Source organism: Anolis carolinensis, chromosome 1, assembly GCF_035594765.1.
Source record: "Anolis carolinensis isolate JA03-04 chromosome 1, rAnoCar3.1.pri, whole genome shotgun sequence".
NCBI lineage: Eukaryota > Metazoa > Chordata > Lepidosauria > Squamata > Dactyloidae > Anolis > Anolis carolinensis.
The window spans coordinates 311,559,171-311,574,795 of record NC_085841.1 but is presented as its reverse complement, the minus strand read 5'-3'; the positions used below and the strand labels follow the sequence as shown (position 1 = coordinate 311,574,795).

Genomic DNA, 15,625 nt, shown 5'->3' with positions numbered 1-15,625 from the left:
TTGTTGTGATACTATCACATGTAATAATGGGATGAACCTAATTTGATGATTACAAGACAATATTGTTTTATGGAAGAAATTGAATGAATGTGGGTTTTATATATTGGATCAATTGATAGATTCAAATCAAGAATTTCTTGTTTTCAGCAACAAAGTACATGTTACCGCACTACTGGATGGAATTGCTGTGCAAATTAGCTAATGGAAGAATCCTTTAAAGTCTCTGTAGACAAAAAATATGTTTAGTATTGGACTCAACTTAAGAAGAATTTGTCTACTTCAGCTAAAAATTGTGGATTATAATGTTGTGTTATGCAGTCATGTTCTGTAGCTATCTATTTCTGGTTCAACTTATGACAAGATATTAATATTTGATTAGAAATATATTTAGTATATGCACAAATTCTTTTACACTATATTCATGTGGAATCTAAACGATGGTTATTTAATTGACTTCTGCATCCTTTTAATGTAAGATAGAAATACAAACATTCACTATCTGTTGTTTATTAGAAGATTTTACTCCTTTAGCTATTAGGCTTGAGCAAATTTTTCGTTAGTTCGTTAAATTCGTTAAAAATTCGTTTCGCAAGTACTTTTGAATTGACATTTGAAACATCTGCTCACTGCCTTACAAATATTACGAATTTGAATCAAAAAAGTACCTTTTTTCGTTTGTTTCTGATGTCTTCGGATGTAGCTGGAGCCCCTCTGAGAGGAGAAGCCATGTTGGCATGCCTCTCAGCCAATCAGAGCGGAAGAGAGAGGGAGGGAGAGGCATGGCCATCGATCTGCTAGCATTTTTAAAAAACGTTGCTTTCATAATAGCTTTCAAAATGCAGGAGAACGAAGCCTCTGAATTTTGACCATTCTTTTAAGTGGAAATGAAGCAAGTCGCCATTATGAGCCAAAAACTCCATTTCCCAGAAGCCTTAGCAAGCCAATCAAAGTGGAAGGAAGAAGGACAGGGAGGCGTGGCCATCGATCTGCTAACATTTTTAAAAAACGTTGCTTCAAAAATCCCCAAAAATCAGTGGATGGGTCAAACATTGTCATAGCATTAACTGTCATAGCATTAATACAAACTCTCAAGCAACCAGAGATGACACTCAGTTATCCGACATCGGCCAGTAGCCGGTTAAATGAGAGTCAACTGTCATAGCATTAATACAAACTCTCAAGCAACCAGATACGACTCTCGGTTATCCGACATCGACCGCTCTCCACGGGTGCCAGTTAAATGAGAGTCGACTGTCATAGCATTAATACAAACTCTCAAACAACCAGAGACGACTCTCAGTTATCCGACATCAACCACTCCCCTCGGGTGCCGGTTAAATGAGAGTCGACTGTCATAGCATTAATACAAACTCTCAAGCAACCAGATACGACTCTCATTTATCCGACATTGACCACTCCCCTCGGGTGCCGGTTAAATGAGAGTCGACTGTCATAGCATTAATACATACTCTCAAGCAACCAGAGATGACTCTGCGTTATTCAGCATCAACCACTCCCCTCGGGTGCCGGTTAAATGAGAGTCAACTGTCATAGCATTAATACAAACTCTCAAACAACCAGAGATGACTCTCAGTTATCCGACATCGACCACTCCCCTCGGGTGCCGGTTAAATGAGAGTCGACTGTCATAGCATTAATACAAACTCTCAAACAACCAGAGACGACTCTCAGTTATCCGACATCGACCACTCCCCTCGGGTGCCGGTTAAATGAGAGTCGACTGTCATAGCATTAATACATACTCTCAAGCAACCAGAGACGACTCTGCGTTATTCAGCATCAACCACTCCCCTCGGGTGCCAGTTAAATGAGAGTCAACTGTCATAGCATCAACCACTCCCCTCGGGTGCCGGTTAAATGAGAGTCAACTGTCATAGCATTAATACAAACTCTCAAGCAACCAGAGACGACTCTCGGTTATCCGACATTGACCGCTCTCCACGGGCGCCAGTTAAATGAGAGTCGACTGTCATAACATTAATACAAACTCTCAAGCAACCAGAGATGACTCTGCGTTATTCAGCATCAACCACTCCCCTCGGGTGCCGGTTAAATGAGAGTCAACTGTCATAGCATCAACCACTCCCCTCGGGTGCCGGTTAAATGAGAGTCGACTGTCATAGCATTAATACATACTCTCAAACAACCAGAGATGACTCTCGGTTATCCGACATTAACCGCTCTCCATGGGTGCCGGTTAAATGAGAGTCGACTGTCATAGCATTAATACAAACTCTCAAACAACCAGAGATGACTCTCAGGAAATAGCACTTTCAAACCAGGAACTGATTTCCTTATTCAGAGGCTGATAGCCATCTGTCAGGAATGATTTGATGGTGTACTATGATTTCTGTTCCTGGGTGATAAATGTCATTTCCTAATTGGTTCTGTCATAGAAACATGGCAAAATCTATGACACTGCCTGAACTTTGTGCAAGCAACATGGATGGAACATATTATGGTTTGGTCCACCAATTTAACAAAGTTTCAGCCACAAAAACAAAGTTTCTCAAGTAGAACAATGACTTTCACAGTAAAGACAACCCAATGAAACAGGAAATAAGTCTTTCAAACCAGGAACAGATTTCTGCAATTATTAAAAAATGGTTTATTATAAAAGCTATGAAAATTCGCCAAAAATCAGAGGATAAGGGGAACGTTCTGAATTTTGGTGAGATATCAGTGTTAAATGTGTTCTACCACTGTACCAAGTTTGAAGAAGATCACTCAAAAAATGAGGGCGGGAGAGTCCTGTAAAGTCTCCCCTCGTGCTATTTTTTTGCTAGTGCGCATGCGCGTCCGCCATTAACGAATTACGTTTGAAACTAACGAATTTTCGTTAAATTTCGAAAATTTTTGAGGGCAAAATTCGGAAATGACATCAGAAACGAAATGCTAGCGCCCCCTACTTTTGAAACGAGTTTAGAATCAATTTTTTCATGGATCGCTCAAGCCTATTAGCTATGTATGAACAATGTATATCATAAACAACATCAAGACAATGTATTTTTGAAAATATGGCCATTTTATATGTAATAACACACTTAATCGATGTTCATATCCTGTTTTCTTCCTTTCTCTCTCTTTTTTTTCTTCCTTCCATTTTTAAAATCCAGTCTAAAACTAATGTTCATATTAATTCTATTGGACATTATGCACATTTCACTCCAAGTATGCTGATGATTGTGCTGATTGACTCATAGAGTTTGAAGGTATCCCCATTTCAACCTCTTGCCAGTGCATGAATCCACACCTAAAGCACCCCTGTTCTTCTGCCTCAAGGGAAGAAGAGTCTATGGCCTTCCAAACATCTACTGTTCTTGGGTGTCTATGTGCATGTACCTTCAATTTACCTGTCAATTTATAGCAACCCTATGAATTTCATAGCATTTTCTTAGCCAAGCAATAGTCAGAAATTGTTTGTTCCTTAACAGTGCTTGATATTTGTTGGTAGCCTTCCATCCAAGTACTAACCAGGGTTGTCCCTGGTTGGCATGCAAGATCAGATGGTATCTGGGCTGTTAAAGTATTTCTATCAATTGATGCTGACTTGGAATAATTTTTTAAATATTTAACTTGCCTATTAAAGGACTGTACAGGACTGTGTGTGACAGGGAAGAATCTTTTTGATCCCACCGCTGCCACCAATTGTAAAGAACTGAGGCAGGGAAGGAATCTTTTTAAAATATCCCACCACACAGTTACCACCAATTGTAAAGGTGTCTTGATGATGATTTTAATTATTATGTATTTAATTATCTTCACTGCCACCAATGGAGGAGATGTCAGGCAGATGGCACTTATTCTTTTTATGCTTTCTTTGTTTATTTCAGATGGTGACGTTGCTTAGCTTGAACATAGGAGTGACAGAGACTTATATGGTTTTAAAAACAAAACACAAGTTTATTGCATGTACAGAGCTTAGTGGTTTCTATAACTTCTTAAAGGCACTTAAATTAACGGTTACAAATAGATGTGAGGTGTTCCAACTTTCAAAATACTTCTTTCTCTCAAAACTAAACTAAACACTGATCTCTTTGATCCACTGGGATTAACTTCCCCTAATCCACAGCCTCTATAAATAACCCTAAACAAGTCACCTAACTTGCTTAGTCTGGCCTATTAGAGGTCTGCCTCCCTGGTTTCCTTAACTTGGAACCAGTCTGTCCCCTGTGACTAGAATCACAGACTAAACTGGGTTTTTAAACATTCCCTCTTTTCTTTTCCAAACGGCGGTTGGCTCTGCCCCCGTTGTCGTGGCAACCTGTCTCCTAATGCTGAGCTGGTTACCTCCTGGTATTATCAGCTCCAATACTTACCATTTTAAACTTAACCAAACCTGACTGTTTAAACAAAATCAAATAAACATGTCATCTATAAACAAAATAAAATCATACACTTCTTTACAAGGACATATTTAGCATCAATTCTGAAAATTGCTCCCCTTTGCCCACAAAGCAGGAAGCCAGTATAAAGACAACTTATCCATTTATTGAACAAGTATCTCATGAATATAGCATTATCATTTTTAAGTTGGCACATGAATATAGCTTACATGCCCTCAGAATGTCATAACTGTCTCCATCATTCTGAGTCATTCACAGAAATGCATTTGTATAATCAAAAATCTCAGTCTTCCCCCAATTCTGAAAGTTTGTAGTACCTTGTATGGAGAATTATACTGTTCCTCATTGTGTTGAATCGTTGGTTCGATTGCCATGTTTTCCACATGATCAACATGATGTACCTTTGTAATAATATCCTAAAAAGGATAGAATAGCATTTTAAAAATTAAATAAAATAAGTAACCCAACAACTTTAGCATGTTGCAATAGCCTGCGACACAAACAGAAAGAAATGTTGAAACGCATTGAAGCAAAGCAGTTATTATTAAGCGCTTGGGTGCAATAAGTGAGAGCTAACACTTAAAGTAATCAACAGCAGGATAATTTTGTATCTCTGTTCCTGAACAGAGATGCTGAATGAGAAGACAAAGATGAAAGAATGGAAATTATAGTCTTTCATTTGAAATAATGGCATATTTTCCAGTTAACTGTACATTTCCATATATGTCTACTCAGCAGTATGTCTACTGTTTTCTGTGGAGTTCTCAAGTAAATGCCGAATTTCAATTTAAATTATTCCACTTCAAGTGAACAAAACAAGAGGACCTTAGCCTATTGGTTAGTTTTAATAAAAGTATACAAAGTAAAATCAACTACTGACAGGTAATTCAATGAGGCCAGTTTATTTGGAACGCATGATAATGTAGTGTTGCCTAATCTGGCCCTCAAGTAAACATTACCTTAATTTAAGGGCTCCACAGAGCCAGGAAGTCATGCCTGTGACACCTGCTCTGTGGTTTCAAGGATTTCTCACACTATTATTTGGCTTTTCAGTCTGTTGTTTGTCACGAATTCTCTGAGAATGCCATAACCTGGAGACCAAGTCTCCAGCTTCTACTAGCTTCAGGTGTGTTCCCAGAGGAAAGATCACTCCCTTGCAGCTCCTTATCTGGTGTTTCTAAGGAATGACTAGGGAAAGGTCCTCCCTATCATCTGATGTCACAGCATTTTCCTGTCTGCTCTGCAGCTGTTTCACTTTTACTAGGCACAGATCCATTCTCCCAAGCAGAAGTCTTATCTAAAATCCACTCATTTCCCTCATTGGAAAACCTGTCAGTCCACACAAACTCTGGTAACACAATCCACTCATCTTCAGCCTCTGGCTGAGCTACAACACAAAATAGCTGCCATCCAGAATTTAATCCTGGATGAACATGTGGATATGGTCTGCATAACTGAGACCTGGCTAGATGTGCTGGGGGGGGGGGGGGGGTGTTAACCTCACCCAGCTCTGTCCATCAGGTTTTGGGGTGCACCAACAAGCTAGGCCTAGGGGGTGGGGAGGCGAGGTTGTGGTGGCCTATCTTGAGTCTATCTCCTTGATCAGGTGCCCCACTCCACAATCGCCTAGATTTGAATGTGTTTATCTGAAAGTGGGTAACTGGGACAATGAATTCTGCTTTTGTACTGCCCACTGACATAGCTTAACTCACTCTTGGCCTGGTTTAAAGATTGGACAGGGAAGAAAATTTCGATGTGGAGGAACTCTCAATTGTTTCATTGTCATGGGCCGACTATCACCTGATCAGGTTTAGACTAACTGCAGCCTTTAACCTTCACAGTGGTGGGGGATCTATTAAGCTGGACTGCCTAGGAGACTTACAAATCCAGATGGATTCCTGACATCTCTTGGGGAGTTTCCTGTCACGGTGGAAGACAATCCTGTTGAAACCCTGGTTGATCTCTAGAATACGGAGACAACAAGGGTGTTGGACGCAATCTCCCCTGAGCATCCTCTCTTACTCAACAGAACCAACTCAGCTCCTTGGTTCACCAGGTAGATGGTGTTGAAGCAAGGGAGATGGAAATTAGAGTGTCACTGGCGAAAGACTTGAGATGAATCTGACCGAGCACGGACTAGAGCCTCACTTAGAGCTTAATCTGCAGCAATGAGGGTAGCCAGGAAGACATTCTTGACTGTCCGTATTGCGTCTACAACAAATAAACCAGCGGAGACACCTTACCACTCAGCAACTCAATGTGGTGAGTTTGCCCATTGTTTTGCAGATCAAGTCACTAGGATATGCTGTGAACTGGATGCCAGTTTTATAGTAGTGCCAATAGATGTACCTGAAGCACCTATCTGTCCTATTTTGATGGATTCGTTTCAGCATGTTCAGCTTGATGACTTGGACAAGATTATTGGAGCTGTGAGAGCAACCACATGTGCTCTAGACCCTTGCTCTTGCTGGCTCATTAAACTTGCCAATGAGGGGCTTGTTGAGTGGTTCATGAGGATCATCAGTGCCTCATTGGTGCAGGGATAAATACCATCTAGTTTTTTAAAAAGCAATAGTTTAAGTCGTCCCTTGACTCCTCAGTATTAAATAACTACCAGCCCATTTCTAACCTTCCTTTTTTGGGCAAGGCTCTGGAGCGAGTGGTGGCTTCTCAGCTCCAGGGATTCTTGGATGAAGCCAATTTTGTTGATCCTTCACAGTCTGGTTTTAGGCCTGGTCACAGAATGGAGATAGCTTTGGTCGCCTTGGTGGATAATTAGATGGGAGAGTGTGTTCCTACTAGTTCTCTTGGATCTCTCAGCAGCTTTCGATACCATCGACCATGGTTTCCTTCTGGGTTGGCTCTCCAGAATGGGTCTCGGGGGCACTGCTCTGCAGTGGCTCTGCTCCTTCTACTCCTTCCTGGAGGATCACACCCAGATGGTGATGCTGGGGGACACCTGCTGGGACCCCTGCCATTAACCTGTGAGGTCCACAAGTTTCAATTCTATCCCTTATGCCTTTCAACATCTACATGAAACCGCTGTGCTAGGTCATCCAGAATTTTAGAGTTGGGTGTCACAATGTTTTTGCAAGCAGCTGAAAACATGGCTCTTCAGGCAGGCCTTTGAAAATGATTAAGGCATCTGTTAATCTAAGGACCAAACTATTTAATACTGACACTAGCATTTTAATGGTTGAATTGGGCTGTGGCTGAGATGCCATACTATTCATTTTAATTGGTAATTGGTACTGTGTTTTATTGATTTTTAAATTGGGTAATGTGTTGTTTTTATCTCAATTGATGTTGTCATTGTTTAATATGTTGATGTAATTTTACCTTTACTTATGTGTTATGGCACTTGTATGGGCTGATATAAACTGCCTCAAGTCCTTCTGGGAGATGGTGGTCGGGTATAAATAAAGCTATTACTATTCTCTTTAGCCAAGGCCAGAGCCAGTCCAACAATGAGGCGAATTAAGCGGTCGCTTCGGACGCAAAACATACGGGGGCGCAGTCGAGACTGCTTTTTCTGTTGATTTGTTGTAAAACATGATGTTTTGGTGCTTAATTTGTAAAATCTTAATGTAATTTGATGTTTAATAGGCTTTTCTTTAATCCCTCCTTATTATCCAACATTTTCACTTATCTAACACTTTTATTTTTCAGTGATTGGTTGGAGGGGGCGCCAAGATTCTGTTCGCCTACACTTGAAAAATACCTAGGACCGGCTCTGGCCAAGGCAAGGCACTAACAATTCTGTGGGGTTCTTCAATGCCTTCAAGTTGCTCTTCCCCTCTTTTTATCAGCTCTATTGGGCCTCTTGTCCTCCCAAGAAACCAACAATGCCTCATCTCAATTCAAGGGATGGAGGCAGCCTCTGAGGCCTTTCTACAGAGTGAACTTGAGCTCCACCTCCCCCCTTTTGTTGTTTCACAATTTTGAAATTGAGGTGTACCTTAAAATCGATGGTATATGACTCAAGTAAATACACTAATGCCATTTGACATAATTTTACTCAATGTGATGTGGCTTAGAAGGTCTTTAGTCTCAGGCTGTGGCATGGCATCTACCTGATCCCCATCACACATCTTGATTTTAGCCGCTGCAACACGGTGCTGAGGGGGAGAGTAAGAAATCTCCTCCCTTTCCCATCTTCCTTCCAAGTGCACCCTGTATCTATGCCGGACCTCAAGTATAAGGTAGATCATGACTGGCGACTGGTGCAAGATGGAGGAGCAACTGACCCAACTGTTCTCGTTGGCCTGAAGTTGAGTGAGCAGGATTCAGGCTTTTCCCAGACTTAGGGTAATGCAGAGCAATGCAGGCATAAGCTAGCCTTGTCCCATGTTACCACAGATCAGTACCATGTGGCATGTAGCTGCCATGGCACTGATCCAATTCTACATCAACCAAACTAGTCAGTAGTGATGTGTTCTGAGTGTGAATTTATTGAACCTATACAAATTTCTACCCAGATGTCAGTCTTCATATTCTTGGTGTTTATATTGTGCCATCAAATGTACGTAGCACTTTACAATAAACCAAAAAAAGTTCCTGCCAAATGTGTACAATCTAAAATAGGTGTGCATATTTGTGCAACATAGTGAAACACCATAGCTGGAAGGGGGGTGGGCATGTGAGTGAGTGAAGCTTCACTCACCCGCATGCCCACCTTCCTTCTAGTTACAATGCTTCACTTGGCTTCATTCACCAGTTCGGCTGAGTGAAGCAGCAGCCAAGAGAAGCACCATAGCTGGAAGAGGGTGGGCAGAGAATCAAGGGTGTGACTATTACTCCGTGAAAGTAGAAATAGGAATTTTGGAAGGCCAGAAAGGGAGGTGTGACTGTTACTCAGTGAAATAAAGTAATATAAAACAAACTAACCAATGCATGTAATCAATATATACAAAAAAAATCTTGAACAACATCATAGTTTAAATAGAAATAAATATAACTTTAAAATACATTGAAGCTGGAGGCAGGCTGTAGACATTTGGGATTAAAAATTATTTTTCCAAGGTTTGACCAGCATCTAACCAGACAGATACCATTCTCCATCAGGTCAGCCTGAATACTGTTGGCTTGCAGCAACAACAACAACAACATTTAGTGGAAGAACAGAGAGCCAATCCAGCTCCCTTACCTTAGAGTTCCAGTATATGAAAGAAGCCAACCACATAGTACTCAGATTTCTTATTTATCTTTTTAACATCCCTGCACCAATGAGGCATCCAGGAGGTAAACAAGAAAATGGAATAAAAAAAGATAAAGCACAAGCTGTTTTTATTTTAAAGTGTTCCTTACCTGATATGAATGTGAACATGATTTCGTTTGGGTCAAATTCAATGCATGAGCAGCTTCCGGAGTCAGTTCAGTTGGCAGGCATTCCTGAAACATTTTTCCAGCCGTAATGCTGCCAAGAGTCATTGAGAAGCTGTCTTAAGATTAAATTCAAGGCCCGCCCTTTGGGATTTCAGAATGGGAATGGATCCCTGCCCATATTCTCTTACTCTCTCTTACTCCAGTGGCTGCAGGAATCCATCCAATGACTGCAAAATGAGGAGACTCATTGCCCAGAGGAATGAGATTGTGAAAGATCAATCTCTTTCTCCCTCCCTTCCTCTCTCTCACCCCGCCTTAATTGGTCTGCAGAGGAGTAGCAAATACCTGGGAACTTCAGATGTATCCCTGTTATGTGATCAGAGCTTAAACAAAAGCTTACATTTCTTTTCCTGTAAAAGGACATCTCCTTAGCATGTATTTTAACCCACTAAGCACAGTTGGCTAAGCAGGACATAAAACCTGATTCAAGACCGCTAACAATATGTATACAGAACTAATTATGAAATTGCCTATTAAAATGTTACATCAAATGTTCACATATAATATTTTCAGCACACCATACTCAGTGATAGAGAAGCAAACTATAAAAGTTTTCAGTGGATTGAAGTTTACTATTATCATTTGTAATTGCACTGTAGCACTTACATTTAACGGCAAGAAGCAGATATTCCCCTCACTTACTGCGCTTTCTTTTTAAAAACTTTCTTCCCATCACAGTAATGCATTTGTTGCTTTTCTCCCCAAAGAAAGCTTCTAATGAATGGTGTTGAAATAGGATAGCATATCTTTCCAATGCGGTTATTGAGAAACCATTTTTCTTCATCATTGTCTCAGGAGAAAATATTGTGTCACTAGGAGAATGCTAAATAGTGTCCACAAGGTAATGTATGTTTAGGAGAGGCACTTCAAGTTTCTGACTTACAGTGGCCTTAAGGCGAATCTATCATAAGCAAGATTTATTCAGAAGTAGTTTGCTTTTGCTTTCCTTTGAGGATGGGTTTCCATGGGTAAGGGGGGACTCAAACCCTGATTTCCAGAGCCATAGTTCAACACACATCAGTTACACATTTAGGAGCTGATTCGAAATATTTGTGGTTGCAAAAATTGTTTTGATAGAGAAAGAAACTGAAGAAAGGAAGAAAGGTTTGCCCTATCTCTAATTAAAAGGAAGTTTGTCATATCCTACTGATGTAAATCCTTGTCTATTTCACCCTACATAATGAATAATTATGGTTGTCTTCTCCTCTGAGAGTTAATGAATATTCTCTATTCATAGTAGTCTTCTCCTCTCTGTGAGGAATAATAAGTAGAGGTGTGTATGAAAATTTTCCCTTCGTTTCCTTCATGCTATCGTTTAGTTTCGACCATTTGTCTACACAAAACGAATGGCAACATTTTCGTAGGAAATGAGAGTCAACACGAAAATGAAAGCCACACAGTTATCGTTGCTTTCGTTTTCCTTTCATTTCAGCCCCGTAACAATAAGCAGGTACTGACAGAGGGCTGCTTTTCCATTACAGTTGATTTGTACCAATGGTTGTTAATAATAATATTAATATAAACAATGATAGTAATTTTGGGACCCTAAGCTGAATCTGGGACACATATGCCTCCCCATTACATCGGATGTGTACCAATGGGTCCTAATAATAATATTCATATTCATATTAATAGGGAGAGTTACTCTGGGACCCTAAGCTGAGTCTGGGAGGGGAGTGCCTCCCCATTACATTGGATGTGTACCAATGGGTCCTAATAATAATATCCATATTCATATGAATAAGGAGAGTTACTCTGGGACCCTAAGCTGAGTCTGGGAGAGGAGTGCCTCCCCATTACATCAGAGGTGTACCAACGGGCTCAGGCTGTGGTGCAGGCTGGAGAGCAGCTGCAATGAATCCCCTGCAATGAATCACTCTGACCAGGAGGTCATGAGTTCGAGGCCCGCTCGGAGCCATGTTTGTCTTGTCGTTGTTCTATGTTAAAAGGCATTGAATGTTTGCCTATATGTGTAATGTGATCCGCACTGAGCCCCCTTCGGGGTGAGAAGGGCGGAATATAAATGCTGCAAATAAATAAATAAATAAACGGGTGTTAATAATATCATTAATAACAATAGTACTCTGGGAAAGACCCAAATGTTCTAAAAGTTGGTGGGCTAAAAGGGGTCGAAATGCCCTGCGTGTATGGCAATTTTCACCCCTCTAGCCCAAAAACCAAGGGGGGGGGAGCTTCGGAAGCCCTCCTATTGCAGCCAATGGTCCGAGAATTTTGTCTTTTTCGTAAGCCAGATGAAACTTCGGTTCATATAAGTGCCCCATTTTCATTAGCAGGAACAAATATGAAAATGAGACAAAATGAATGAAACTACACAAAACAAACAGCAATTCCATACAAAAGCACAACACTAATATTAAGTATTCTCAATTCATTTCAAAATCCCAAAGTGTTGGAGAGGACTTACCGTACATACTCGAAGATAAGCCGAGTTTTTCAGCCCTTATTTATGAGCTGAAAAAGCCTCCTCCTCCTCCCCCCCCCCCCCCATCGCTTATATTCGGGTCAAGGTCAAGCCAGCAGTGGAGCCTGGAGGCCACAGTATGTTTTCTTCTCCTCCCTCCTCTGCTTCTCCTCCCAGGGTGGTTATCTTATTTTTTTGAGAGAGAGAGAGACAGAGAAGAAGCAAATGTTTTCAAAAGCGAAAGGAGAGTGTGAGACAAACCCTTGCAAGCCAGATTTCATGGGTAGAAGGGGAAGAAAAAAGATATTCTTGCAAATTTGCACGATTCATTGCTATTACTATTACTACTACTACTACTACTACTACTACTACTACTACTGCAAGAACATTTGAGTCCAAAGGGAGGGAAGGAGGGAAAAGAGAGCAACAGAAGGTGTGTATTTCTTTTTATTCCTAAGGAAACAAAAATGAGGTGGGTTTTTTGGGAGGGGGAGAGAAGTTTTAAAAAGCCCTTTCTGGTTACTTTTAGAGTTTGAAAAAGGGAGAAAGAAAAGAGGTGGGAAAGGGCAGGAGAAAAGAGGACAAAGTTGTTTTTAGGGGGACTTTGCTTGCATTTCTTCCTTGGGTAAATGCATGCCCCAAAGCTTCTAAATATTTATATAGATGTTCCCCCTACAAATACATTAATATATGAATTTCCCCTCATATGTTTACAGGTCTTTCAAATCCTATGTAAATATAGATAACTAGAGATTTCCATGTACCTGTATATCTGTTCCTATATGTATACATTAATTTTATATATTTTATATGAATTTTATCCTCACATGTTTGCAAGTGCAGAGGGAAAATGTGTGTGCGTGCACACACACACACACACACACACACACAGAGATGTCTAGATAGATATAAACATTGATAAATAGGGTTTGCAAATATTGCAGGAGGAAAATGCACATAGAGAGGGGATTTGCAAAGGTTTCAGGGGGAAATACACATGTGAAATTAGTATATATAATGATAGATCTATATCCAGGGCCGGCCCCACTCATGCGGCAGCTGACGCCGCCGCCTCGGGCGCAGGCCCGGGGGGGGCGCCGTCAGGCTGGGCGGGAGGCGGGGCACCGCCCTGACGGTGCCCCGCCTCCCGCCCAGTGCGCCCTGGCCCGTCTGGCCTGCTAGAAAAGGCCAGACGGGCGAGCGGGAGTAGCGTGGGAGGCGGGGCCAGCTCTGACGCCGCTCCCCCCCCCCGCCCAGCGTGCCTTGGCCCTGCCTCCCACGCAGCGTGGGAGGCGGGGCCAAGGCACGCTGGGCGGGGGGGGGGGGAGCGGCGTCAGAGCTGGCCCCGCCTCCCACGCTACTCCCGCTCGCCCGTCTGGCCTTTTGTAGCAGGCCAGACTCAGCGGATGTTTCTCCAAGCCGCGATTGCGGCCTGGAGGAACCTCCGCTGAGTCTGGCCTGCTACACAAGGCCAGACGGGCGAGCGGGGGTAACGTGGGAGGCGGGGCCAGCTCTGACGCCGCCCCCCCGCCCAGCGTGCCCTGGCCCCGCCTCCCACGTTGCGTGGGAGGCAGGGCCAAGGCACGCTGGGCGGGGGGGGGGGAGCGGCGTCAGAGCTAGCCCCGCCTCCCACGTTACCCCCGCTCGCCCGTCTGGCCTTTTGTAGCAGGCCAGACTCAGCGGAGGTTCCTCCAGGCCGCAATCGCGGCCTGGAGAAACCTCCGCTGAGTCTGGCCTGCTACAAAAGGCCAGACGGGCGAGCGGGGGTAGCGTGGGAGGCGGGGCCAACTCTGGCCCCGCCCCCCCGCCCAGCGTGCCCTGGCCCCGCCTCCCACGCTGCGTGGGAGGCGGGGCCAGGGCACGGGGGCGGGGCCAACTCTGGCCCCGCCCCCTCACTATTCGCCCTGGCCCCGCCTCCCACGCAGCGTGGGAGGCGGGGCCAGGGCACGCTGGGCGGGGCCAGGGCGCCGGTGGCGGGGGCGCTTTTCAGCACCCCCGCTTTACATCAAAAAATATCTCCGGCCGGCCCTGTCTATATCTAACTCTTCATTGTTTATGTAGGCATTATATGTTTGCCTGTTACTATGTTGGAAGCTGGCCTGAGTTCCCCAGGGGAAGATAGATAGGGCAGGGTACAAATGAAGCTGTTGTTGTTGATGATTATTATTATTATTATAAAGTTATTGTTGCTTTTCCACTTATAGAGTTAATTTACTGTTTTTCTTTGAAATACAGTAAATATTCAAAACATTTAACCCACTCGTGCCTCAATTAATGTAATTTTATTGGTATCTAATTTTATTTTTGAAATTTACCAGTAGCTGCTTCATTTCCCATCCTCGGTTAATACTCGAGTCAATAAGTTTTCCTAGTTTTTTGTGGTAAAATTAGGTGCCTCGGCTTATATTCAGGTCGGCTTATACTCGAGTATATACGGTATGCTTTGGGAAATAGCATGTACTGTAGTTCTTTTGTGGACCCCACCCCTTCCCCAAATATGTTTTATGGACAAGAAATGTATTTCCAGCACAGAAAAATGAGTTTTTTGTGAACCCAGACACACACTTTTTCCTTCACAACACTTGAGGGTGTTGAATACTAGGAGAAAATTGCAAAAAATATGGTCCATTATTCTTTCCAGACTGTTCGGAAACTATTTTCCACCAGGAAGAATTAATTACATTTTCCCATCTTAATACTATATTCCATTAAACATAAACCCCCTGTATAGACTACAGAGTTGGTGAGAAGGAGTCCTCTTATGCATATGAATCTTATCTTTGCCGTTTGGCAATGCAGCTGTTCTACTGCCTATCTTTTCACCATCAGACTTTCAGCTTGAGTTAAAAGAGGTGATTTCACATTTGAAGAGGAAGACACTTTGGGATAATGTCCCTGGGAACTTCAGTATCCAAGCCTAGGCTATCTTCGTTTAAGTGCAACTGTACACTCCCACTTTAACAAAACAATAACAAAACAAAAAAAGACATAATTTTTCACTTGGGAGATGACAAGCTATTTCCTGCCCTTTTTGTTAATAATTCTTGCAAGCCATTTTGCAAAATGGCATAATATTGATTCAAACTACATAGAATAATGCAAGAAACTATGTTAGATACTCAAATCTACAGTGTTTTGTGCATGGCCTTCAAAAATTAGAACCACTGGATGGATTGTAGGCATTTTTTTTCATTTGTCACAGTCAGTCCTTTTGTGCTGGCTATGTATGTCAAAAAGAGAAAAGACCATAGTATTGCAGAGACAATTCTGTAGAAACCTGAACAAGAAAAGAAGTCTTACTTGTCTCATACTCATGCCAGGAGAACAAACCCTTATGAGGGATGGTGATTTCTCAGCAGGCTGTTTTGACCTATCAAGGCAACATGTCTAGTCAAGAATTTTTTTTGGTAAATATTCTATAGCTTGGAGTGACTCTGTGTTTCAGGTCTGC

General features: G+C 42.3%; 1 protein-coding gene across 1 annotated transcript in view; it reads right to left on the bottom strand.

Moving 5' to 3' along the window:
• Positions 1–9,922, bottom strand: part of LOC100561210 (cytosolic phospholipase A2 epsilon) — a 57,331-nt gene extending 47,409 nt beyond the window's left edge. The window contains exons 1-2 of the mRNA XM_016992252.2: positions 9,675–9,922; positions 4,685–4,783 (exon numbers count right to left, since the gene is read on the bottom strand). Of these exons, the coding sequence (XP_016847741.2) occupies positions 4,685–4,783; positions 9,675–9,797 (222 nt within the window). The 5' untranslated portion in view covers positions 9,798–9,922. The remainder of the gene's footprint in view (positions 1–4,684; positions 4,784–9,674) is intronic.
• Between the last annotated feature and the right edge of the window lie 5,703 nt (positions 9,923–15,625).